This window comes from Anomaloglossus baeobatrachus, chromosome 6 (assembly GCF_048569485.1).
Source record: "Anomaloglossus baeobatrachus isolate aAnoBae1 chromosome 6, aAnoBae1.hap1, whole genome shotgun sequence".
NCBI classification, from domain to species: domain Eukaryota; kingdom Metazoa; phylum Chordata; class Amphibia; order Anura; family Aromobatidae; genus Anomaloglossus; species Anomaloglossus baeobatrachus.
Genome location: NC_134358.1, coordinates 171118124 through 171143113, shown reverse-complemented (window position 1 = coordinate 171143113; position 24990 = coordinate 171118124). Strand labels below are relative to the sequence as shown.

Genomic DNA, 24990 nt, shown 5'->3' with positions numbered 1-24990 from the left:
GTGTCCTTTTTTTTGTGTCCGTGTGCCATCTGTGTGAATGCTGTATGCTAGCCGTGTGTGCGTGTTGATTGTCCGTTTATGCGTGAGAGAAATAACTGTATGTGTTGTCTGTGTGAATTTATGCGTGTTTGTGATGCACAATGTCGTAGATACATACCCGCTGACAGCAGACAGTCGCGCGTAGAGAATGAACTGGGGTGAACTTCACCCGACTTCATTGTCATACCGCGGCTCTGTGTGTCGCGTCGCTGATTATCGGTCACCCGTGAAGGACTCACCGGTGACCGCTAATCACCAGAGTGACTGAATGGAGTACTCCTCTCGCATACTCACCGTTTCCCGATCACCGGCGCGGCGTCTGTTTTTTAACTGTAACTTACAAATTAATCATGGAAGGTATCTCGGGGACACGCCTGACATGATTAATCTAGGATTTAGTGGCAGCTATGGGCTGCCATTAACTCCTTATTACCCTGATTGCCAACGCACCAGGGCAAATCTAATGTATGCGGCAATTCTGGGCGTCTGCTGGCTGATATTGTTAGGCTGGGGGGCTCCCCATAACGTGGGGCTCCCCACCCTGAGAATACCAGCCTGCAGCCGTATGGCTTTATCTGGCTGGTATTAAAATAGTAAGGGGGGACCGCACGCCGATTTTTTTAATTATTTATTTCTCTGCTCCATGGTGACACGCCCACCGGCGGCTGTGATTGGTTGCAGTTAGACAGCTGTCACTCAGTGTGTGGGCGTGTCTCACTGCAACCAATCATATTTGCCGGTGGGCGGGGAAAGCAGGGAATACGAGATTGATTAATGAGCGGCCGGCTTTTTCAAAAGAGGAAAAGCCGCCGGAGCTTTTATAACAGCAGTGCAGCGCCGCGCCGGAGATCGGGGAACGGAAAGTATGAGTGAGGGGGGGAACTGACCGACAGACAGCGAGAGGAACAGATAAGACAGAGACCGACCGACAGAAATAGAGAGAGACCGACCGACGGACTGAGGGAGAGAACGAAACAGAAAAAGAAAAAAGACCGACATCACATGAAAAAAGCACAAAACGTACACGGAGCATACAGAGATGCGTCCGTGTCACTTAGGCGTGCGCACAGACCCATTGACTTTCATTGGGTCCGTGTGTGCAAAATGAAGACACAAACGTGGCACGCACACGGACCTTAATGAAAAACGCACATGTGTCCTCAAACATTAAATAACATTGGTGCACGTTTGTCCGTGTCTCCGGTATATAAGGGACGGACCAAACTCGCACGTGTTTGACGGATGTGTGAAGGGGGCCTTACCGGAGATAAATCTACTGTAAATATGGCATATTCTCCATACGTAGGTTGAAACTATAGAAGCTTATTAAAAATTTTAGAACATAGTAACAAGATAATAAATCCAGATACCATAGTTAAAAGAACTTCTATAAAACTATCTTCCTATCGTATACAAACCTAAACCAGACGATCTTTTATCACCATGGTACTAGAACTAAAGGTACTGTCACACATAACGAGATCGCTAGCGAGATCGCAGCTGAGTCACCGTTTTGGTGACGCAGTTGCGATCCCGTTAGCGATCTCGTTATGTGTGACACTTACCAGCGATCAGGCCCCTGCTGTGAGATCTCTAGTCGTTGCAGAATGGTCCAGGTCATTTTCTTCAAAGGCGATGTCCTGCTGGGCAGGACACATCGCTGTGTTTGACACTGTGTAACAGGATAACAATGACTGCTGAGATCGTTATACAGATCGCTACTGCGATCTGTATTGTTCTGCATCGCTGGTAAGATCTCACTGTGTGACATCTCACCTGCGACCTCCCAGCGACTTACCTGCGATCCCTATCAGGTCGCATCGTTTTTGGGATCGCAGGTAAGTCGTTATGTGTGAAGGTACCTTTAGGATAACCAAATAATCTATTCAAACTCATTGTACACATCCATAAAAAAAAAAAAAAAAAAGGAAAAGTCAAATTACCAACCAAGCTTACATCTACATATAACACCAGGTATGGCCGTTGTATAGTTGACATTTTGATCATCTAGTGTTCCCAAATCGCGCCGATTTTTTTGGATTATGCCAATTCTAATGACATGAATTTACAATTTGTCATGAAGGAGTTTGAATGAAGTTTCTTTTTTGTATGTGTATATTAAGAAGGTTCCAGAGACAAGCAGTATCAGTACAACCCTATACAGGAGACCCATTAGTGGGAACACCATTTTACATGCCCATAGTAACCATCCTGCACAGGTTACGAGAAATCTTCCTAAAAGTGAAATGATCAGAGCGAGGAGAGCCTCTACACATCAAGAGTATGGCGCAAGACATTACGAGCCGACTTACCACAAAGAACACTTAGTAAGAGTACAACATGAGCAAGACAGTAACCGTGTCGGATAATGTGATGCGAGACTCGTGCATCGCTTTCACATGTGGCACTGGGCTGACCCTTACAATATTCAGTAAAAAAATACTGTAGTTGACGATTACTACAGTATAATTTTACTGGCCCTAAACGAAGTTTATTTGTATTTCTTTCTTAGTTTACAGAAAAAAAAAAATCAGGACGCCCGCACGGATGTGCTCCAAAAAGGAAGGGGGGACTAGATTGATGGAGGATGGGAGAGGGTGCGGCGGAGGATGGGAGAGGGTGCGGCGGAGGATGGGAGAGGGTGCGGCGGAGGATGGGAGAGGGCGCGGCGGAGGATGGGAGAGGGCGCGGCGGAGGATGGGAGAGGGCGCGGCGGAGGATGGGAGAGGGCGCGGCGGAGGATGGGAGAGGGCGCGGCGGAGGATGGGAGAGGGCGCGGCGGAGGATGGGAGAGGGCGCGGCGGAGGATGGGAGAGGGCGCGGCGGAGGATGGGAGAGGGCGCGGCGGAGGATGGGAGAGGGCGCGGCGGAGGATGGGAGAGGGCGCGGCGGAGGATGGGAGAGGGCGCGGCGGAAGATGGGAGAGGGCGCGGCGGAGGATGGGAGAGGGCGGGAAGCAGATCAGGGTGAGAGGTGGTGGAGGGTGAGAGGGGGTGGAGGGGGCAGCAGATGAAGAGGACGGGAGAGAGCATGCAGCAGATCAGGGAGGGGGAGAGGTGGGGGAGAGGGCAGCAGATCAGGGAGGGTGAGAGGGGGCAGCAGATGAAGAGGATGGGAGAGAGCAGGTAGCAGATCAGGGAGGGTGAGAGGTGGGAGAGGGGGCAGCAGATCAGGGAGGGGGCAGCGGCTGATGGGGGAGAGTGGGCAGAAGATCGGGGAGGGTGAGAGATGGTGGAGGGGGCAGCAGATTAAGAGGATGTGAAAGAGCGGGCAGCAGATCAGGGAGAGTGAGAGGTGGGGGAGGGGGCAGCAGATGAGGATGGGAGAGCGCGGGCAGCAGATCAGGGAGGGTGAGAGGTGGGGGAGGTGGCAGCAGATGAAGAGGATGGGAGAGAGCGGCTGATGTGGGAGACCTATGGCAGATAGAGGGGGGGTGCAGCAGACACAGGAGGGCGGCGGACCGGAGGCAGTGGATCGGGGGATGGGGCTCAACAATAGGGCACATGCATGGATCGCTCTCCTCAGCTTCCATGGACGGAGTGAAGCTAAGGGAGCGGTCACCTACAGGTCACTGGCCCCAGATTCATGGTGATTGGAGAGATCGGTCACGAGATCAGTCTCTTTAATCAGAGATGGGGGAGGGTGAAACAAAGGTAATCCAGCTCCAGCCAATGATCAATGCTATAGCTGCACTGATCATGGCTGGATTTCAACGTTTCAGCTATTTTCAATGGCTGCAACATTACAGTGGTTGTAATAGGCTGAGTGGCATTCGTTAGCCAATCACAGCCTCCGTAGGTCCGGGGAGGAAACACCACCCCTCCTGAGGTCAGGCAGAGGTCCCCTCTTTGCCGAAACTAAGGTTTGTATACACTGATCGCACTCACCGGGGCTCCGGGGCCGCGATTTCCCATGACGTACTGGGTACGTCATGGGTCGTTAAGGACCAGGTCACCATGACGTACCCAGTACGTCATGGGTCGTTATGGGGTTAAAAATATTAAAATATGCATTACATGCCATTGATTAAAATAGGAGGCAAAAGTGCAGTACCCATCAGCGGCCACTATCAGAAGACAGAGTAGCTCTGGAACTGAGCATTTCTGGGTGCCTGCTACTGCCACCAAGAACAGCTGATTCGTCTGGGGTGTGGGGTGTCAGACCCCAGCCAATCGGAAATTGATGACCTATCGTAAGGCTAAGCCATCAATGTAAAAGTAGTGTAACAACCCCTTAATGTGATCCTCTCTAAACTTTTGAATGCACATGATCAACGTTTCAGTACCTTTTGTACATCTTGCTATTCTCTAATAAGGAGCTTATTGGCAAAATTCAAAACAGGTGTTTGATCTATGAAACCACCCAATAAATATGGGGTTTAATTAGAATTGGTATTTAAACAGCCCTCCTCATTATGCGGTTCACATTTTGATATCATGGATCAAGGCTGTTTCTCAGACGGAAGTGGCCACTTAGCTTAGAGTGTCACAGAGTGTCATCAGAGAGATATAAAAAGACTGGAAAAGTCACAGAAAGGCATAGAAGTTATTTGGCCACATTCCTCACTGATGGCCGATTCATTGTGAACAATGCCCTTCGGAACTGGATGATGAATATCACACAACTCCAGGCACATTTAAGTGAGATGAGAGGCATCATAGTGTCACGTCAGACTGTTCAAAACAGTTTACATCTGTGTGGTCTACGTACTAGACTGCCTGCAAGGGTACCTGACGACACCACCGGGCACTGGTGTTATCTTCCTGGACAAGTGACAAGTGGGTCACAGTGCTGTTCGTTGATCAAACTGAGCAGCAATGATGGCCGCCAATGGATGTTGGAGACATCAAGGAGAGTGCTTTGAATTAACCACGCTTGTCACCATACGAACCTTTGGTGTTGTTACAGTTTCGGCGGGTGTGTCTACTCAATACGTAACTACCCTACACTTTGTGAATGGTACAGTGACAAGCCCCTATTACTTGAATATTATCATTATTTCCAAGCATTATTCCTCAGCATGAACAACACAGGCCTAATTTCATCTTCATGGATGACAAAGCTCCAAGTCAATGAGGGAACGGCTGCTGGAGACCAGGATACCTCAAATGGAGAAGCCTGCACTTTCTACAGACCGGAATCCCACTGAAAACCTTTGAGATCAGTGGAGCCGCTATGTACAGGATCATAACACTATACCCCAGAACCTCAATGACCTGAGAAAGTTCCTTACAGAAGAAGTGGATGTCATGCCTCAGCAGACAATAACTCCACTTGTGAAAGGCATGAGATGGCGTTTTAAGTTGTCATTGAAGCTTAAGGAGACATGTCACGTTATTCGTATATTAACTTTTTATTTTTTTTTGGGAGAGGGGTATACCCAACACGGATGTTGGCTTTTGTTTTAATAAATTGCTTGAGATGAAGAAATCACCATTGCATGCTCCTACTCAGGGCTGTGGAGTCGACAAGCCAAACCTGCAACTCCGACTCCTCAATTTCCCTTGCATCGACGCCAACTCCAAACCTTTTCCCACATTTCAGGCTTCAAACATAAAAATTTTAAATTTTATGGTGAAGAATCAACAAGTGGGACAAAATTATGAAGGTGAACGATGTTTATTGCTTATTTTAAATTTTTCTAAAAATAAAAACTGAAAATTGGGGCGTGCAATATTATTCGGCCCCTTTAAGTTACTTTGTAGCGCCACCTTTTGCTGCGATTACAGCTGAAAGTCGCTTGGGGTATGTCTATCAGTTTGCACATCGAGAGACTGAAATTCTTCCCCTTTCTTCCTTTGCAAATAGCTCGAGCTGAGTGAGGTTGGAGAGCGTTTGTGAACAGCAGTTTTCAGCTCTTTCCACAGATTCTCGATTGGATTCAGGTCTGGACTATGACTTGGTCATTCTAACACATGGATACGTTTATTTGTGAACCATTCCATTGTAGATTTTGCTTTATGTTTTGGATCATTGTTTTGTTGGAAGACAAATCTTCGTCCCAGTCTCAGCTCTTTTGCAGACTCCAACAGGTTTTCTTCAAGAATGGTCCTGTATTTGGCTCCATACATCTTCCCATTAATTTTAACCATCTTCCCTGTCCCTGGTAAAGAAAAGCCGGCTCAAACCATGATGCTGCCACCACCATGTTTGACAGTGGGAATGGTGTGTTCAGGGTGATGAGCTGTGTGCTGAGTGCAGGGTGATGAGCTGTGTGCTGAGTGCTGAGTGATGAGCTGTGTGCTCAAATAGTTTGATTTTGGTTTCATCTGACCAGAGCACCTTCTAACACATGTTTGGTGTGTCTCCCAGGTGGCTTGTGGCAAACTTTAACCCCTTCACGACCATGGACGGAAAGATCCGTCCTTGTGCCCTGGGCCTTAACGACCAAGGACGGATCTTTCCGTCATGGCGTAATCGCGGCACCGGAGCCTCCGGTGACTGCGATCGGTTAACATAAACCGCAGATTCGGGGAGGAGGGGACCTGTTCCTGACCTTAGGAGGGGTGGTGCCTCCTCCCCGGACCTACGGAGGCTGTGATTGGCTGACGAACGCCGCTCAACCAATCACAGCCACTGTAATGTTCCAGCCATTTAAAATGACTGAAACATTGAAATCCAGCCCTGGCCAGTGCAGCTGTAGCACTGGCCATTGGCTGGAGCTGGGTGACCTCACTGGATCACCCTCCCCCAGCTCCAATGCTCTGATTGGAGAGATCGGCCTTGTGACCGATTTCTCCAATCACAGTGGATTGTTGCCGGTGACCGCCCCATCAGCTTCACGTGTCCCTGCAGCACGCCAGCACTGAACACAGTGAGTGTACACAGTGCAATGGCAGGGCGACAAGCTCCGGTCCCATGCTGTTATGAGACCCGGAAGTTGCCGCGCTGCCATTGCACTGTACGAAAAGCGTCCCGATCCGCCGCCGCCGCCCTCCGCGATCTGCCACCTGTCTCCCCGATCTCCTGCCCGCACCCTCACCCCCACACCTCCCGATCCGCTGCCGCCCTCCATCTGCCACAGTGCCACCGCTCCCCCCAATCTGCTGCCCCGGCCCCTCACCTCCGTGCAGCAGATCGGAGGGAGCGGTGGCACTATGGCAGATGGAGGAGGACAGGGATCGTGCACCCTGTCCTCCTCCATCTGTCATAGTGCCACCGCTCCCTCCGATCTGCTGCCCGGCCCCTCCCCCTCGTGATCGGTGCCCGCCCCCTCCCCTCCGTGATGTGCTGCTCGCCCCCTCCCCTCCGTGATGTGCTGCTCGCCAGCTCCCCTCCCCTCCGTGATGTGCTGCTCGCCCGCTCCCCTCCCCTCCGTGATGTGCTGCTCGCCCCCTCCCCTCCGTGATGTGCTGCTCGCCCCCTCCCCTCCGTGATGTGCTGCTCGCCCCCTCCCCTCCGTGATGTGCTGCTCGCCCCCTCCCCTCCGTGATGTGCTGCTCGCCCCCTCCCCTCCGTGATGTGCTGCTCGCCCCCTCCCCTCCGTGATGTGCTGCACGCTCCCCCCACCTCTCACCCCCGTGGTCAGCTACCCGCCCCCTCCCCTGTCACCGCCGTGATGTGCGCTCCCTCCCCTGTCACCGCCGTGATGTGCGCTCCCTCCCCTGTCACCGCCGTGATGTGCGCTCCCCTCCCCTGTCACCGCCGTGATGTGCGCTCCCTCCCCTGTCACCGCCGTGATGTGCGCTCCCTCCCCTGTCACCGCCGTGATGTGCGCTCCCTCCCCTGTCACCGCCGTGATGTGCGCTCCCTCCCCTGTCACCGCCGTGATGTGCGCTCCCTTCCCTGTCACCGCCGTGATGTGCGCTCCCTCCCCTGTCACCGCCGTGATGTGCGCTCCCTCCCCTGTCACCGCCGTGATGTGCGCTCCCTCCCCTGTCACCGCCGTGATGTGCGCTCCCTCCCCTGTCACCGCCGTGATGTGCGCTCCCTCCCCTGTCACCGCCGTGATGTGCGCTCCCTCCCCTGTCACCGCCGTGATGTGCGCTCCCTCCCCTGTCACCGCCGTGATCTGTGCTCCCTCCCCTGTCACCGCCGTGATGTGCGCTCCCTCCCCTGTCGCCGCCGTGATCTGTGCTCCCTCCCCTGTCACCCCTGTGATCTGTGCTCCCTCCCCTGTCACCCCCGTGATCTGCTGTTCACTCTCCCTCCACCTGTCTCCCCCGTGATCTGCGCTCTCTCACCCCCGTGATCTGTGCTCCCTCACCTGTCACCCCGTGATCTGTGCTCCCTCACCTGTCACCCCCGTGATCTGCTGTCCGCTCTCCCTCACCTCTCACCCCCGTGATCTGTGCTCTGCTCACCTGTCTCCTCCGTGATCTGCGCTGCGCTCCCTCCCCCACCTCTCACCCTACCCAATCTGCTGCCTCCTTCATCTCCTGTGATCCAGCTGCCTAGATCCATCCTGTAGGGTAACTATCCCCAATCTCACCTCCCACTCCCCTTCCCACCCATCCCCCCCACCCGCCTCCTCCCCCATCCTCTGCCGCTCCTGCATCCACTGCGCCCTCTCCCATCCGCCCCCACCCTATCCCAGCCGCCGTCTCACAATCACAGATGCTCCCTTTATATGCCGCTGCCACCCCATCTGCTGCCGCCCCATCTGCCGCCCCCCCCCCCATCTTCCGCTGTTTTTTTTTTTTCTATGCCATGGGGTCTAGTTTCCAAAATGGGGTCACATGTGGGGGAGCTCCACTGTTTCGGCACCTCAGGGGGTCTCCAAACAGCATGGAATACGCTAATTATCCCAGACAATTTTGCGTTTGAAACGTCAAATGACGCTCCTTGCCTTCCGAGCCCTGCTGTGCGCCCAAACATTTGAGTTCCACCACATATGAGGTATCTGCGTACTCAGGAGAAATTGCACAATACATTTTATGGTGCAATTTTTCCTGATACCCTTGTGAAAAAAAAAGCTACCTGGTTGAAGTAACAATTTTGTGGTAAAAAAGTTTTTTTTTTATTTTCACGGCTCAACTCTATTAACTTTTGTGAAGCCCCCAGAGGCTCAAAGTGCTCAATAAACATCTAGATAAATTCCATGAGGGGTCTAGTTTCCAAAATGGGGTCACATGTGGGGGAGCTCCACTGTTTCGGCACCTCAGGGGGTCTCCAAACGCAACATGGAATACGCTAATTATCCCAGACAATTTTGCGTTTGAAACGTCAAATGACGCTCCTTGCCTTCCGAGCCCTGCTGTGCGCCCAAACATTTTATTTCCACCACATATGAGGTGTCTGTGTACTCAGGAGAAATTGCACAATACATTTTATGGTGCAATTTTTCCTGATACCCTTGTGAAAAAAAAAGCTACCTGGTTGAAGTAACAATTTTGTGGTAAAAAAGTTTTTTTTTATTTTCACGGCTCAACTCTATTAACCTTTGTGAAGCCCCCAGAGGCTCAAAGTGCTCAATAAACATCTAGATAAATTCCATGAGGGGTCTAGTTTCCAAAATGGGGTCACATGTGGGGGAGCTCCACTGTTTCGGCACCTCAGGGGGTCTCCAAACGCAACATGGAATACGCTAATTATCCCAGACAATTTTGCGTTTGAAACGTCAAATGACGCTCCTTGCCTTCCGAGCCCTGCTGTGCGCCCAAACATTTTATTTCCACCACATATGAGGTGTCTGTGTACTCAGGAGAAATTGCACAATACATTTTATGGTGCAATTTTTCCTGATACCCTTGTGATAAAAAAAGCTACCTGGTTGAAGTAACAATTTTGTGGTAAAAAAATTTTTTTTTATTTTCACAGCTCAACTCTATTAACTTTTGTGAAGCCCCCAGAGGCTCAAAGTGCTCAATAAACATCTAGATAAATTCCATGAGGGGTCTAGTTTCCAAAATGGGGTCACATGTGGGGGAGCTCCACTGTTTCGGCACCTCAGGGGCTCTCCAAACGCAACATGGTGCGGCTAACGATTCCAGCTAATTTTCTATTCAAAAAAGTCAAATGGCGCTCCTTCCCTTCCGAGTCCTGCCGTGCGCCCAAACAGTGGTTTTTCGCCACATATGAGGTATCTGCGTGTTCAGTAGAAATTGCCCAACAAATTTTGGGGGTTCATTTAATCCTGCTACCCTTGTGAATATGCAATATTTGAGGCTAAATTAACATTTTTGTTGCAAAAAGTAAAATGTTCATTTTTTCCTTCCACATTGCTTTAGTTACTGTGAAGCACCTGAAGGGTTAATAACCTTCTTGCATGTGGTTTTGAGTAGCCTGAGGGGTGCCGTTTTTGGAATGGTGTCACTTTTGGGTGTTCTGTGTCATGTAGACCTTTCAAAATTGCTTCAAATGTGATGTGGTCCCTAAAAAAAGTGGCTTTGTAAATTTTGTTGTAAAAATGAGAAATTGCTCATAAACTTTGAACCCCTATAACTTCCTTAAATTTTTTTTTTTTTTCCCAAAATTGTTCTGATGTAAAATAGACATGTGGGAAATGTTATTTATTAATTATTTTGTGTCATATGTCTCGTTGGTTTTAGAGCATAAAAATTCAAAGTTTGAAAATTACAAAATTTTCAAAATTTTCGCGAAATTTCCGTTTTTTTCACAAAGAAATGCAAAAAATATCGGCCTAAATTTACCACTAACATGAAGCCCAATATGTCACGAGAAAACAATCTCAGAATCACCGGGATCCGCTGAAGCGTTCCAGAGTTATAACCTCATAAAGTGACACTGGTCAGAATTGCAAAAATTGGCCTGGTCTTTAGGGTCAAAATAGGCTTGGGGCTGAAGGGGTTAAACAACACTTTTTATGGATATATTTGAGAAATGGATTTCTCCTTGCCACTCTTCAATAAAGGCCAGATTTGTGCAGTGTACGACTGATTGTTGTCCTATTGACAGACTCTCCCACCTCAGCTGGAGATCTCTGCATTTCATCCAAAGTGATCATGGGCCTCTTGGCTGCATCTCTGATCAGTCTTCTCCTTGTTTGAGATGAAACTTTGGATGGACGGCCGGGTCTTGGTAGATTTGCAGTGGTATGATACTCTTTCCATTTCAATATGATCACTTGCACAGTGCTCCTTGGGATATTTAAAATTTTGGAAATCTTTTTGTAACCAAATCTGGCTTTAAACTTCGCCACAACAGTATCACGGACCTGCCTGTTGTGTTCCTTGGTCTTCATGATGCTCTCTGTGCTTTAAACAGAACACTGAGACTATCACAGTGCAGGTGCATTTATACGGAGACTTGATTACACACAGGTGGATAAAATTTATCATCAGTCATTTAGGACAACATTAGATCATTCAGAGATCTTCAATGAACGTCTGGAGTGAGTTTGCTGCACTGAAAGTAAAGGGGCTGAATAATATTGCACGCCATGCAGAAAGACCCACAGTAAAGGGTGACTAACCCCCAACCTAGCGCACTAAACCACACACACACCAAACTGACGCACATTACACCACACTAACCTGAAATACACTACGTCAAGTTGGTATGTATTATAGTGTACGTCAAGTTGGGGTGTGTGTTGTAGTGTATGTCAGGTTGGTTGGTGTGTGTGTTGTAGTGTACGTCAGGTTGGTTGGTGTGTGTGTTGTAGTGTACGTCAGGTTGGTTGGTGTGTGTGTTGTAGTGTACGTCAGGTTGGTGTGTGTGTGTGTGTGTGTGTGTGTGTGTGTGTGTGTGTGTGTGGTGTAGTGTATACTACACCACACATCAACCTGACACACACCAACCTGACGTACACTACCTTATACAACACTGCACACCATCCTGACATACACCACAGACCAACCTAACATACACTGCACACCAATCTGACTTAGGTTAGTCTGTTGTGTATGTCAGGATGGTGAGTGTGGTGTACACTACACCACACATACCAACCCGACGTACACCACACATACTAACCTGATGTACACTACACCGCACACACATCAACCTGACCTACACTACACCACATACCAACCTGTCATACACTAAGTCAGGTTGGTGTGTGTGGTGTAGTGTATGTTAGTTTGGTGTGGGGTGTAGTGTACATCAGGTTGATGTGTGTGTGGTCAACGCCACACACACCAACCTGACCTATACTACACTACACACACACACACCAACCTGACGTATACTACACTACACACACACACACACACACACACACACACACCAACCTGACATACACTACATACTCTCCATACGCCACATGATGTCCGTAAATAATTGGAGCTAATTTTCCATTCAAATTGTTAGCAAGACACCATGTCGCATATGGAGAGCCCCTGTGTGCCTAAACAGTGGTGATCCACCAAAAGTGACCCCATTTTGGAAACTAGACCTCCCAAGAAACTTATCTAGATGCGTAGTCAGTACTTTAAACCTCCAGGTGCTTCACAAATTGATCCGAAAAATGATAAAGCATTTTTTTTTCTCACAAATTTTCTTTTAGCCTCAATTTTTTTTATTTTTACATGGGCAACAGGATAAAATGTATCCTAAAATCTGTTGTGCAATTTCTCCTGAGTACACAGATACCTCATATGTGGTCATAAACCACTGTTTGGGTGCACGGCAGGGCTCGGAAGGGATGGAGCGCCACTTGACTTTTTGAATGGAAAATTAGCTCCAAAAGTTAAATGGCGCTCTTTGCCTTCCGAGCCCTGCTGTGCCATTAAACACTTGATTTCCACCACATATGAGGTATCTGTGTAGTCAGGAGAAATTGCATAATAAATTTAATGGTGTAATTTTTCCTGATCCTCTTGTGAATAAAAAAAAAAGTTACCTGGTTAAATTAACAATTTTGTGGTAAAAAAAAAAATATATGGTTTTCACGGCTCAAATTTATGACCTTCTGAAAAGCCCCCAGGGGTTCAAAGGGCTCACTAAACATCTAAAAAAAATTCCATGAGGGGTCTAGTTTCCAAAATGGGGTCACTTGTGAGGGGAGATCCATTGTTTAGGCACCTCAGGGGGTCTCCAAACGCAACATGGCATCCGCTAACAATTCCAGACAATTTTGCGTTTGAAAAGTTAAATGGCGCTTCTTGCCTTCCGAGCCCTGCCGTGCACCCAAACAAGTGATTTCCACCACATATGAGGTATTGGTGTACTCAGGAGAAATTGCACAATACATTTTGTGGTGTAATTTTTCCTGATACCCTTACGAAAATGCTAAATTTTATGGCTAAAGTAACATTTTTGTGTAAAAAAATTAAATTTTCATTTTTTCCTTCCACATTGCTTTGATTCTTGTGAAGCACCTAACGGGTTAATAAACTTCCTGGATATGATTTTGATTAGCCTGAGGGGTGCAGTTTTGAGAATGGGGTCACTGTTGGGTATTTTCTGTCGCCTAGGCCTCTCAAAGTCACTTCAAATGTGATGTGTTCCCTAAAAAAAAGTTTTTTGTAAATTTTGTTGGAAAAATGAGAAATTGCTGATGAACTTTGACCCCTTTTAACTTCCTAACAAAAAAAACAAATTTTGTTTGAAAATTGCGCTGGTGTAGACATGTGGGAAATGTTATTTAGTAACTATTTTGTGTGACAACTCAGATTTATGGGCATAAAATTTCAAATTTTGAAAATTGCGCAATTTTGTAAATTTTCGCCAAATTTCCAAAATTATCAAAAATGAACACAAAATATCAGCCTAAATTTACCACTTTCATGAAGTACAATATGTCACAAAAAAACAATGTCAGAATCGCCGGGATCTGTTGAAGCGTTCCAGAGTTATAACCTCATAAAGGGACACTAGTCAGAATTGCGCAAAATGGCGAGGTCAGTAAGGTTAAAATAGGCTGTGGGCTGAAGGGGTTAAACCAGAGTCATGTCACACAAAATAGTTAATAAATTACATTTCTTACATGTCTACTTTACATCAGCGCAAATCTTTAAATTACATTTTTTGGGGTTAGGAAGTTAGAATGGTTAAAAGTTCATCAGCAATTTCCCATTTTTTCAACAAAATTTACAAAACCATTTTTTTAGGGACCACATCACATGTGAAGTGACTGAGGCCGAAATGACAGAAAATAACCAAAAGTGACACTATTCTAAAAACTGCACCCCTCAAGGTACTCAAAATCACATCCAAGAAGTTCACTAACCCTTCAGGTGCTTCACAGCTACTAAAGCAATATGGAATGAAGAAAAAGCAAAGAATTAAATTTTACCTAAAACTGTTGCTCTACCCCAAATTTATTCACTTTTAGAAGAAATAACAACAAAATAGACCCCAAAACTTGTTACCCACTTTCCTATGAACGCGCCAATACCCCACATGTGGTAAGAAACCTCTGTTTCGACAAATGGGAGGGCTCAGAACAGAAGGAGCAATATTTGGATTTTGAAAAGCAAATTTGGCTGAAATAGATTGAGGGCACCATGCTGCATTTACAGATCCCCTAAGGTACCTAAACAGCAGAAACCCCTCAGAAGTGACCCCATTTTGGAAACTAGACCCCTCAAGGCTTCTATCTAGCGGTATAGTGAGCATTTTGGACCCACAGGTACTGCACAGATTTTGATAATGTTACATTGTCATATTGAAAATTTTATTTTTTCTCTCAAAAATGTTGCTTTAGCATCAAATTTTCTCACTTTTTCAAAAGGTAATATCAAAAATTGGACCACAATGTTTGTTACCCACTTTCTTAAGAGTGCGGTGATACCGCTCATGTTGTCAGAAACCTTTGTTTGGACAAATGGGAGGGTTTGGAACGGAAGGAGCAATATTTGAATTTTGGAAAGCAAATTTGGCTGAAAAGATTGCGGGTACCATGTTGTATTTGTAGGGCCCCTAAGGTACGAAAACAGCAGAAACACCCCACAAGAGACAGTATTTTGGAAACTAGGCCCTTCAAGTAATTTATCTAGATGTTTGGTGAGTTCCCTGAACCCCCAAGTGCTTCACAGAATTTTATAACGTTGAGCCGTGAAAATGAAAAATTAAATTTTACAACAAAATTGTTACTTCAACCAGGTAGCTTTTTTTTCCACAAGGGTAACAGGAAAAAAAAAAAAAAAAATCACCATAAAATTTATTACGCAATTTCTCCTGAGTTTGGCAATACCTTATATGTGGTGGAAATCAACTGTTCGAGCATACGGCAGGGCTCGGAAGGGAAGGAGTGCCATTTGACTGCAAAATTGGCTGGAATCAATAGCGAACGCCATGTTGCGTTTGGAGAGCCCCTGTGGTGCCTACACAGCGAAGCTCCCCAACATGTGGCCACATTTTGTAAAATAGACCCCTCAAGGAATTTATCTAGATGTTTGGTGAGTACCCTGAACCCCCAGGTGCTTCACAGAAGTTTAAAATGTTGAGCCGTGAAAATACAAAAATAACATTTTACCACAAAATTGTTACTTCAACCAGGTACCTTTTTTCACAAGGGTAACAGGAAAAAATGCACCATAAAATTTATTGTGCAATTTCTTTTAATTTGGCCCATACCTTATATGTGATGGAAATCAACTGTTTGGGTGCACGGCAGGGCTCGGAAGGAGAGGAGCGCCATTTGACTGCAAAATTGGCAGGAATTATTAGCGAACGCCATGTTGCGTTTGGAGACCCCCTGAGGTACCTACACAGTGGAGCGCCCCCACAAATGACCCCATTCTGGAAACTAGACACCTCAAGGATTTTATCTAGGGGAATAGTGAGCATTTTGAACCCACAGGTGCTTCATTAAATTTGATAACCTTAAGTAGTCATATTGAAAATTAAAAAAAAAAATTCAGAAAAATGTTGCTTTAGCACCAAACTCCTCAGTTTTTCAAGAGGCAATACCAAAAAAATGGACCACACAGATTGTTATTCAATTTCTTATGAGCGCAGTGATACCCCATATGTGGCAAAAAAAAAACTGTTTGGACAAACAGTAGGGCTCGGAACGGAAGGAGCATGATTTGAATTTTGTAAAAGTTGAAATAAATTGTGGGCATCATGTCGCATTTGCAGGGTTCCTAGGGCATCTATATAGCCGAAACCCCCACAAGTAACCCCATTTTTGAAACTAGACCCTTCAAGCACTTTATTCAGGGGTATAGTGAGAATTTTGAATCTACAGGTACTTCACAAAAAAGTTGCTGTAGCGACAAATTTATCACTTTTAGGCTATGTTCCCACAATCCGGCGACTGTGTCTAGGACGCAGTGCCAGCCCTTCTGCAGAGAGAGTGTTGTCCACGGGAGAATGCAGCTGCTTGTGCATCCAGGTTCGGGCCGCTGCAAACTTTATTATCCCTCCGAAGAACACTTTAGTCTCTACAGCATAACTTGACATGCTGCTGGTCAGGAAGCCCCGCCGCAGGTCTGTTTATGCTGCAGAGAAAAGAAGTGACGTGGGCAGGAGATTTCTAAAAAACCTTGAACTGCACTTGTACTGCATAACTCAGCGTTATGGACGCAGCAAAAAACACTCTGCGCCCAAAACGTTACAAATCTGGATTGTGGGCACAAAAGCTACAATGGATGGATGGATAGAAGTCTGACACATATATAATGTCTCACCCCCTGCATATTCTAAGCTGGCACCTGTTAGTGACTTTCATTGTGCTTAGACTTGTATTTAGCCCAATTATAAATAAATAATTTAAAAAAAAAAAAAAACCGATGTGGGGTCCCCCCCATTTTTGATAGCCAGCTAGGGTAAAGCAGACAGGAGACAACAGCTGGCAGCTTCACCTTTGGTTGGTGATCCAATTTGGAGGTTACCCCAAGCTGTTTTTTATAATAATTTATAAATAATTTAAAAAAAAAAAAAAAATGTGGTGTCCCCCTCAAATTGGTTTACCAGCCAAGGTAAAGCAGACAGCTGTGGTCTGGTAGTATAAGGGTGAGAAGGGCAATGGTTATTTAGCCCTTCCCAGCCTAAAAATAGCAGGCCGCAGCCGCCCCAGAAGTAGCGCATCCATTAGATGCGCCAATTCTGGTGCTTTTCCTCAGCTCCACCCGTTGCCCTGGTGCTTTGGCAAACGGGGTAATATAAGGGGTTGATACCAGCTGTAATGTCACCTGGCATCAAGTCCAGCGGTTAGTGAGGTCACTGCGTCTATCAGATACCCGACATTACTGTCAGTAATAAAAAAAAATAAAGACAAGAACATTTTGTATTTGAAAAAAATGCACCCCAACACATTCCCTCTTACACCAATTTATTGAAGAAAAAAAAAGAAAAAATCTGGTCCGCAGTAATCCATTTTGAAGGTCCCACGACGATTCTGTACCTTCCAGAATATGGGGTGCATGCTCCGGGAACATACACCCTATTTTTTAGAAGTGCAGACCCTCCATATGAGGAGAGTGGCTGCAGTGACATAAGACTGCATTCACCCTCCCCGGGTCTACACCAGGGCTGTGTGAGCGGCATTCTCAGTGACATTGTCGCTGGAGCAGCCTTCTGCACATGCGGTCGGCATGTTACTGAAGAGGAGGAGTAATCGCGGGGATCACCGCTGCAAGGAGGTAAGGAAGACCGGAGGAGACCGGGGAATGACTGGGACAGACCGGGGCGGGACCTGGGGACGACATTTCTATTGCATCTGAGATGTCCCATGCAACAAATCAGGAGGAGGGGGTGAATGGAGCGTGCGCCGCCAGTTGCACCCACCATTTGGCTGGTCAGGAGGGGGTTGGGGACTGGACCGGAGGATCCCAAATCGGGTGGGAGAGACCTAGAACGGCAGTGAGGACCGGAGGAGGGCTCAGGGAGAGGACATTTTTCTTCGATCGGAAATGTTTGATCATTTCAGATCGGAGGGAAATGAATGTAGAGCCGGCAGCGGGAGCAGTTTTCGGTGAGCTGCGGCGCCATTTTGGATGTTCCGGAGGAAGGGGTGGGGGGGCATTTATCCGGTACCGGGGGCACTAGGGGCTTATATTTCTTTCTCATCTGACATGTTTGATCACGTCAGATGAGAAACAAATCAGTTTTACCTGCCAATTCTTTTTTTTTTTTTGTTTAATGCGATCGGCGGTATACGGTGTATACCGCCGATCACATTATCGGGGTCCAAAAAATACACCCTGATTCATAATCTGGGGGGGGTCTCCGCTACCTCCGGTAACTGAAACCCGCGAGATTTTCGGTCGCTGGTCGGCGCTACAGGCTTTTTTTGGCGGGACGTGTCAAAGCGTCGGTACAGAACAAGTACCCTGCTTTTCCGGCGTCTTGAGACGTTAGGCCGTCGTTCTGGGGTTAAACAACCTACTATTATGATAAAAAGTTCACTCTACAGGTATATTTTAAGTTTTACATAAATTTCACCAGAAGCTAAAATATTTCTAACTTTTTGTGAGTGGTGCATATGTAAAAAGCCCTAAAATGTTGCAGGACATCATAGGTTTGTCTTCAGCGGAAAAATCTCTCTTTCAAATCCATGAAGCAAAAATCTGGTATTTCACAACACAAACACAATCGTGCTTTTAACATATAAAATTAGCAATTTTACCTATTGGCTCTCCAGCAGATTTGACATCATTCTCTACCAAACTACCCCCATCTGGCCATGACACAGCCAAGGAGTCTGGGAACCTTGGGGGGAAAAAAAAAAAATAATAAAGAGTTAGAAATGATGGTTACACAGCAGAAATGTAATCTAAAAAATTATCTCTCTCTCATCCCTGAAGAGCGGAAATAAAACAATCAAGAAAAACAACAAAACAAGACAGAGATAGGGGTCAGAACAGAAGCCAACATAAAGGGAACCAGTCACCTGGTTCTTCCCTTATAAAGCAAGGCGAAACACTTTTAAGCCACCTTTTCTGTCCCGAATCCCCTAAGCAAGGCACAAAAAAAGAACTTTTATTATACTCAAAGACGGAATGATCCAGCCCGATGGATGTTTCTGGTCTTGCTCTGGCACCTCCTCTCTTACGATCACAGTCACCTTTCCTGCGTCGTGTGGATGACACGTCCTGTACTATCCACAGTGTTTCACATCGCACTATGGCGTGAGCGCACTTATCTCTGCACTGCCAAAATAAGAGAAAAGTACTACAATGTGCATGCGCCGGATTTACCTACGGGTCCATCAGCGCTATTATGCTTTTCCTACCACATGCACACTACAGTAATTTGCTCTTGTTTTGGCAGGATAGAAAAAACTAAGCCTTTGAAGAAATGCAACAGGGGACATTGTGTGGAGGACGTAGGATGTATCATCCAAACAAAGAATAGAAGGGGGACCGTGATCCTAAGAGAGGATGCAGCAGATCAAGACGAGCAACACTTATCAGACTGGACCATCTGAGTATAATAAAAGCTAGGGGACTGAGGACAAACATACTAGCATGCTGTAAGAGAGAGTGTTGGCCATACTTTGTATGTGGAAAACCTGGTGACAGGTTCCTTTTAAATGTATATGTCACAAACACAAAACACATACTTTGACATTTCATCTTCAATGTACTTCTTTATAGATGATAGTTTTACATTACGATCAAGTTTGGAAATGGGTACACATTTCTTCTCAGCATACAACTCTTTTGGTTCCTAAATAAAAATAAAAAAACTATAAGTATTGGGCTTGGTCAAAATAGATTCATTATTCAAAAAAAGGAAAAAAAAATTACAATGTGCTGGTGACAATATCCAAAATATCAATCAGGCCTAAATGCAAGGTCAATGTATAGCAAACCCCACTCTCCAAACTCGCCTGTCTACTCATCCATTCCTATAGGCAGACAATGAGCTAAGCACACCCCACAGCCAGTTCTCACATCCACATCATCACTTGCCATGTTGTTAGGCCAGCAAGACACCTCTACTGGGTCCCAGACTAACACGTGAAACAGCTTTAATGAGTGTCGGCTAGATTCTCTGCTTCCACTGTGTTATACTTAGGGTAACACAGCCAAGCTTTCACACTCTTCAAGGTTTGTGAGCAAGTTAAGCGCAGCAAGGAAGAAACTTATAAAATGTTAGATTTAATATACAGAAATAAATGTTCCAGGTGGCACACAATCCAGGGTGCACTGCACGTGTTCAAGGAAGGCATCCACAATATAACTTGAACAAAGGAACGGCACTCCAAATCTTCTGGAATTTATTCCATATAAGCATACAGGAGTAAAATTACCCTCCCTCTATAAATATACACAAACACTCACTATCCTCCTCTATATATACACACAGACTCTCACTATCCCCTCTATATATATGCACACATACACTCACTATCCTCCTCTATGTATACACACAGACTCACTATCCCCCTCTATATATACACAAACTCACTATCCCCCTCTATATATACACAGACACTCACTATCAACCTCTATATATAAATTCTCAAATTATGTAAGATTTGGAGTGCCATTCCTTTGTTCAAGTTAGACTTAATATAAAAATATAAAAAGTGCATAGTGCTTAAAATGCTTATAAAAATGAAATAAAAATACATAGACAAAAACAGTAAAAATAAAAAAAGAGATAAAGTACAGATTGCACATAGGAAATGGATCTTGTGCGTTTTTCTGGTGAAGGAGAATGCCTCAGAAAATATGGACAAATCTACAACACACATTGCTTCTCCTTGGGTCTGAGCAGGATACTCGATGGATGAGATGTAATAAAAGGGTGTGTCCATACCCCTCACTTGTCGCTCAGCTGAGGTAAGAGGAGGATGGCCGATTAAACCTATCGGATTCAAAGTTATTTACTAATTTCTACTCTAGATCATATTTTTCTTAGAGGAGCAGTCTGAGAAATGTAATAAAATAAAGTACATTTAAATATTACAGATTTTATTTAACATCTTTATTTAACCCCTTAGCGACGGAACTAATTTTCACCTTAATGACCAGACCAAATTTTGCAATTCTGACCAGTCACTTCATGAGGTTATAACTCTGGAACGCTTCAACCGATCCCAGTGATTCTGAGATTGTTTTTCGTTACATATTGGACTGCATGTAAAGCGGGCTTTACACGCTACAATAAATCTTACGATGTGTCGGCGGGGTCACGTCTTAAGTGACCCACATCCAGCATTGTAAGTAATATTGTAGCGTGTAAAACCTCTGTGCGATTGCGATTGAACGAAAATCCGTTCATCGCATACACGTCGTTCAAAAGCTAAAAATTGTAAGTCGGGGTGCTCAATGTTCCCGAGGTAGCACACATTGCAGTGTGTGACACCCCGGAAACGATGAACAGATCATACCTGCGGCTCCCGCCAGCAATGCGGAAGGAAGGAGGTGGGCGGAATGTTTACATCCCGCTCATCTCCGCCCCTCCGATCCTATTGACCGGCTGCCGCGTGGATGGTCGCCGCCCACATCGAGGTCGTATGGAAGGGTAAGTACGTGTGACGGGAAATAATAGTTTGTGCGACAGTCAACAAATTGAACGTGCCGCACATACGATGGGGGCAGGTACGATCGCATATGATATCGTATGCGCAATTGTACCGTGTAAAGCAGGCTTTAGTACCAAATTATGGACAATATTTTTTACATTTATTTATGAAAAAAAATAATTTTGGCAAAAATTTAGCAATTTTCAACTTTTTAATTTTTATACCGTTAAACCAGAGAGTTCTGTGACACAAAATAGTTAAAGGGACTGTATCATCTATTTTTTTTTTATGTTAGGCCAAATCTGCAAACAATATTATTAGAATTGTGTAACAACTGTTTTCTTAATGTAATTCAACTTTTAAATATGTAAAAAAAAATTTTTTTTATTAAAAATACTTATAATTGCCAGTAGGGGGAGCATCTTCCTGTGTACACATCCAAAAGGTATAGTAATCCTTAGTAGAATTACGATAGCTGCAAATTTGGGCAGTCACTAGATGACATGCCTATTCTCCTCCCCTTTTGGGTGTTACACTGCACCCAAAAGGGGAGGAGGTGTATTTCATAGTAATGTGTCGCCATTTTCTGGGGGACTGTATATGAATTGTACAGCTCCACCCGGAAGTAAAGTGGAAACACATTTTAGCCAGACAGGAGCAGCAGCATCGTACGGTGCCCTGGAGAAAGAGCAGCCTTACTGCAGCAGGTCCCTGAAGATCAGTGTTCACAGGAACGTGGAGATGACTCAACCATTAGTAAGTATATACACACACGTACTATTCCACATATATACACTGACTGTTACACATATAGACACTGACTGTCACACATACGCTATATACACTGACTGTTATCAGCCCACACATATATACAGTCAGGGCCAGAACAGTGACACAAGTTGTTATTTTAGCTGTTTACAAAAACATGTTCAGAAATACAATTATATATATAATATGGGCTGAAAGTGCACACTCCCAGCTGCGATATGAGAGTTTTCACATCAAAATCGGAGAAAGGGTTTAGGAATCATAGCTCTGTAATGCATAGCCTCCTCTTTTTCAAGGGACCAAAAGTAATTGGACAAGGGACTTTAAGGGCTGCAATTAACTCTGAAGGCGTCTCCCTCGTTAACCTGTAATCAATGAAGTAGTTAAAAGGTCTGGGGTTGATTACAGGTGTGTGGTTTTGCATTTGGAAGCTGTTGCTGTGACCAGACAACATGCGGTCTAAGGAACTCTCAATTGAGGTGAAGCAGAACATCCTGAGGCTGAAAAAAAATAAAAAATCCATCAGAGAGATAGCAGACATGCTTGGAGTAGCAAAATCAACAGTCGGGTACATTCTGAGAAAAAAGGAATTGACTGGTGAGCTTGGGAACTCAAAAAGGCCTGGGCGTCCACGGATGACAACAGTGGTGGATGATCGCCGCATACTTTGTTTGGTGAAGAAGAACCCGTTCACAACAACTGAAGTCCAGAACACTCTCAGTGAAGTAGGTGTATCTGTCTCTAAGTCAACAGTAAAGAGAAGACTCCATGAAAGTAAATACAAAGGGTTCACATCTAGATGCAAACCATTCATCAATTCCAAAAATAGACAGGCCAGAGTTAAATTTGCTGAAAAACACCTCATGAAGCCAGCTCAGTTCTGGAAAAGTATTCTATGGACAGATGAGACAAAGATCAACCTGTACCAGAATGATGGGAAGAAAAAAGTTTGGAGAAGAAAGGGAACGGCACATGATCCAAGGCACACCACATCCTCTGTAAAACATGGTGGAGGCAACGTGATGGCATGGGCATGCATGGCTTTCAATGGCACTGCGTCACTTGTGTTTATTGATGACATAACAGCAGACAAGAGTAGCCGGATGAATTCTGAAGTGTACCGGGATATACTTTCAGCCCAGATTCAGCCAAATGCCGCAAAGTTGATCGGACGGCGCTTCATAGTACAGATGGACAATGACCCCAAGCATACAGCCAAAGCTACCCAGGAGTTCATGAGTGCAAAAAAGTGGAACATTCTGCAATGGCCAAGTCAATCACCAGATCTTAACCCAATTGAGCATGCATTTCACTTGCTCAAATCCAGACTTAAGACGGAAAGACCCACAAACAAGCAAGACCTGAAGGCTGCGGCTGTAAAGGCCTGGCAAAGCATTAAGAAGGAGGAAACCCAGCGTTTGGTGATGTCCATGGGTTCCAGACTTAAGCCAGTGATTGCCTCCAAAGGATTCGCAACAAAATATTGAAAATAAAAATATTTTGTTTGGGTTTGGTTTATTTGTCCAATTACTTTTGACCTCCTAAAATGTGGAGTGTTTGTAAAGAAATGTGTACAATTCCAACAATTTCTATCAGATATTTTTGTTCAAACCTTCAAATTAAACGTTACAATCTGCACTTGAATTCTGCTGTAGAGGTTTCATTTCAAATCCAATGTGGTGGCATGCAGAGCCCAACTCGCGAAAATTGTGTCACTGTCCAAATATTTCTGGACCTAACTGTATCCACTGACTCTTCTCAGCCCACACACACATTATATAATATATATATGTGTGTATATATATATATATATATATTATATATATATATATATATATATATATATATATTATATATATATATATATATATATATATATATATTATATATATATATATATATATATATATACATACACACACACACACACACACACACTGACTGTTTATTATATATAATATACACACTGCGGTAATGGAATCCTCCTGGTACCGCCACACTGCTCGTTCAATCTCCCGTGCGGCGGCAGGCCCGCTCCCGCGCGTGAGATGGAAGTAGCTGTGAAAACGAAAGTAAACAATAGAAAGAAAAAAAAAAAAAAAAACATACTCACGTGTCTGCAGACTCCCGGTGCCATGCCCGCTCCCAGCTCCTCATCCCATAACGCTGCACCGGCTGTGTGCTCTCAGGCACGTATGATGGCGGCAGGACCTGGGGGTGGATCACCTGATGTGGTCACCTGACCCATTAGCTGATCGTAAGTCTCTTTTTGCCGCCCGGCTATCATCTGATGCGTCCGGAGACTTCTTCAGCTGATCACCGGCAGCTCCTGCAGCGGTCGGACAGGAGTCAGCAGGGACGTGTGTAGGTTTTTTTTTTTCTTCACAGATTCATCAGCTGATTGTATAAACGGCATTTATACAATCAGTTGATGTGTGATGTGATTCAGGCACTTGATCCTGACACATCATCTAATCGCTTTGCCTTCCAGCAAACCGATCAGATGATATTGGATCCGGATTGGACGGCGCGGGACCCTTGACCCAGGATTACTGCGGAGGGGGGTTCTTAATTTCAATAAAGATGGAGTCACTAATTGTGTTGTGTTTTATTTCTAATAAAACAATTTTTCGGTGTTGTGGTTTTTTTTTTTTTTTTTGATGTTTACTAGAAATTCATGGTGGCCATGTCTAATATTGGCGTGACACCATGAATTTCGGGCTTAGGGCCAGCTGAAAATATAAAGCTAGTCCTAACTCCATTATTACCCAGCGAGCCAACCGTCACCAGGGCAGCTGGAAGAGTTGGATACAGCGCCAGAAGATGGCTCTTCTATGAAAGCAAGATTTTCTGGGGTGGCTGCGGACTGCAATACGCAGCGTGGGTGCCCATAAACCTTGGGAGCTCTGCAC

The 24990-nt window shown here is 45.4% G+C and overlaps 1 protein-coding gene across 1 annotated transcript in view; it reads right to left on the bottom strand.

The window, feature by feature from the left end:
- SMCHD1 (structural maintenance of chromosomes flexible hinge domain containing 1) overlaps positions 1 to 24990 on the bottom strand; it is a 437194-nt gene that overhangs the window by 235696 nt on the left and 176508 nt on the right. The window contains exons 15-16 of the mRNA XM_075316053.1: positions 19397 to 19503; positions 18461 to 18543 (exon numbers count right to left, since the gene is read on the bottom strand). Coding sequence (XP_075172168.1) covers positions 18461 to 18543; positions 19397 to 19503 — 190 coding nt within the window. The remainder of the gene's footprint in view (positions 1 to 18460; positions 18544 to 19396; positions 19504 to 24990) is intronic.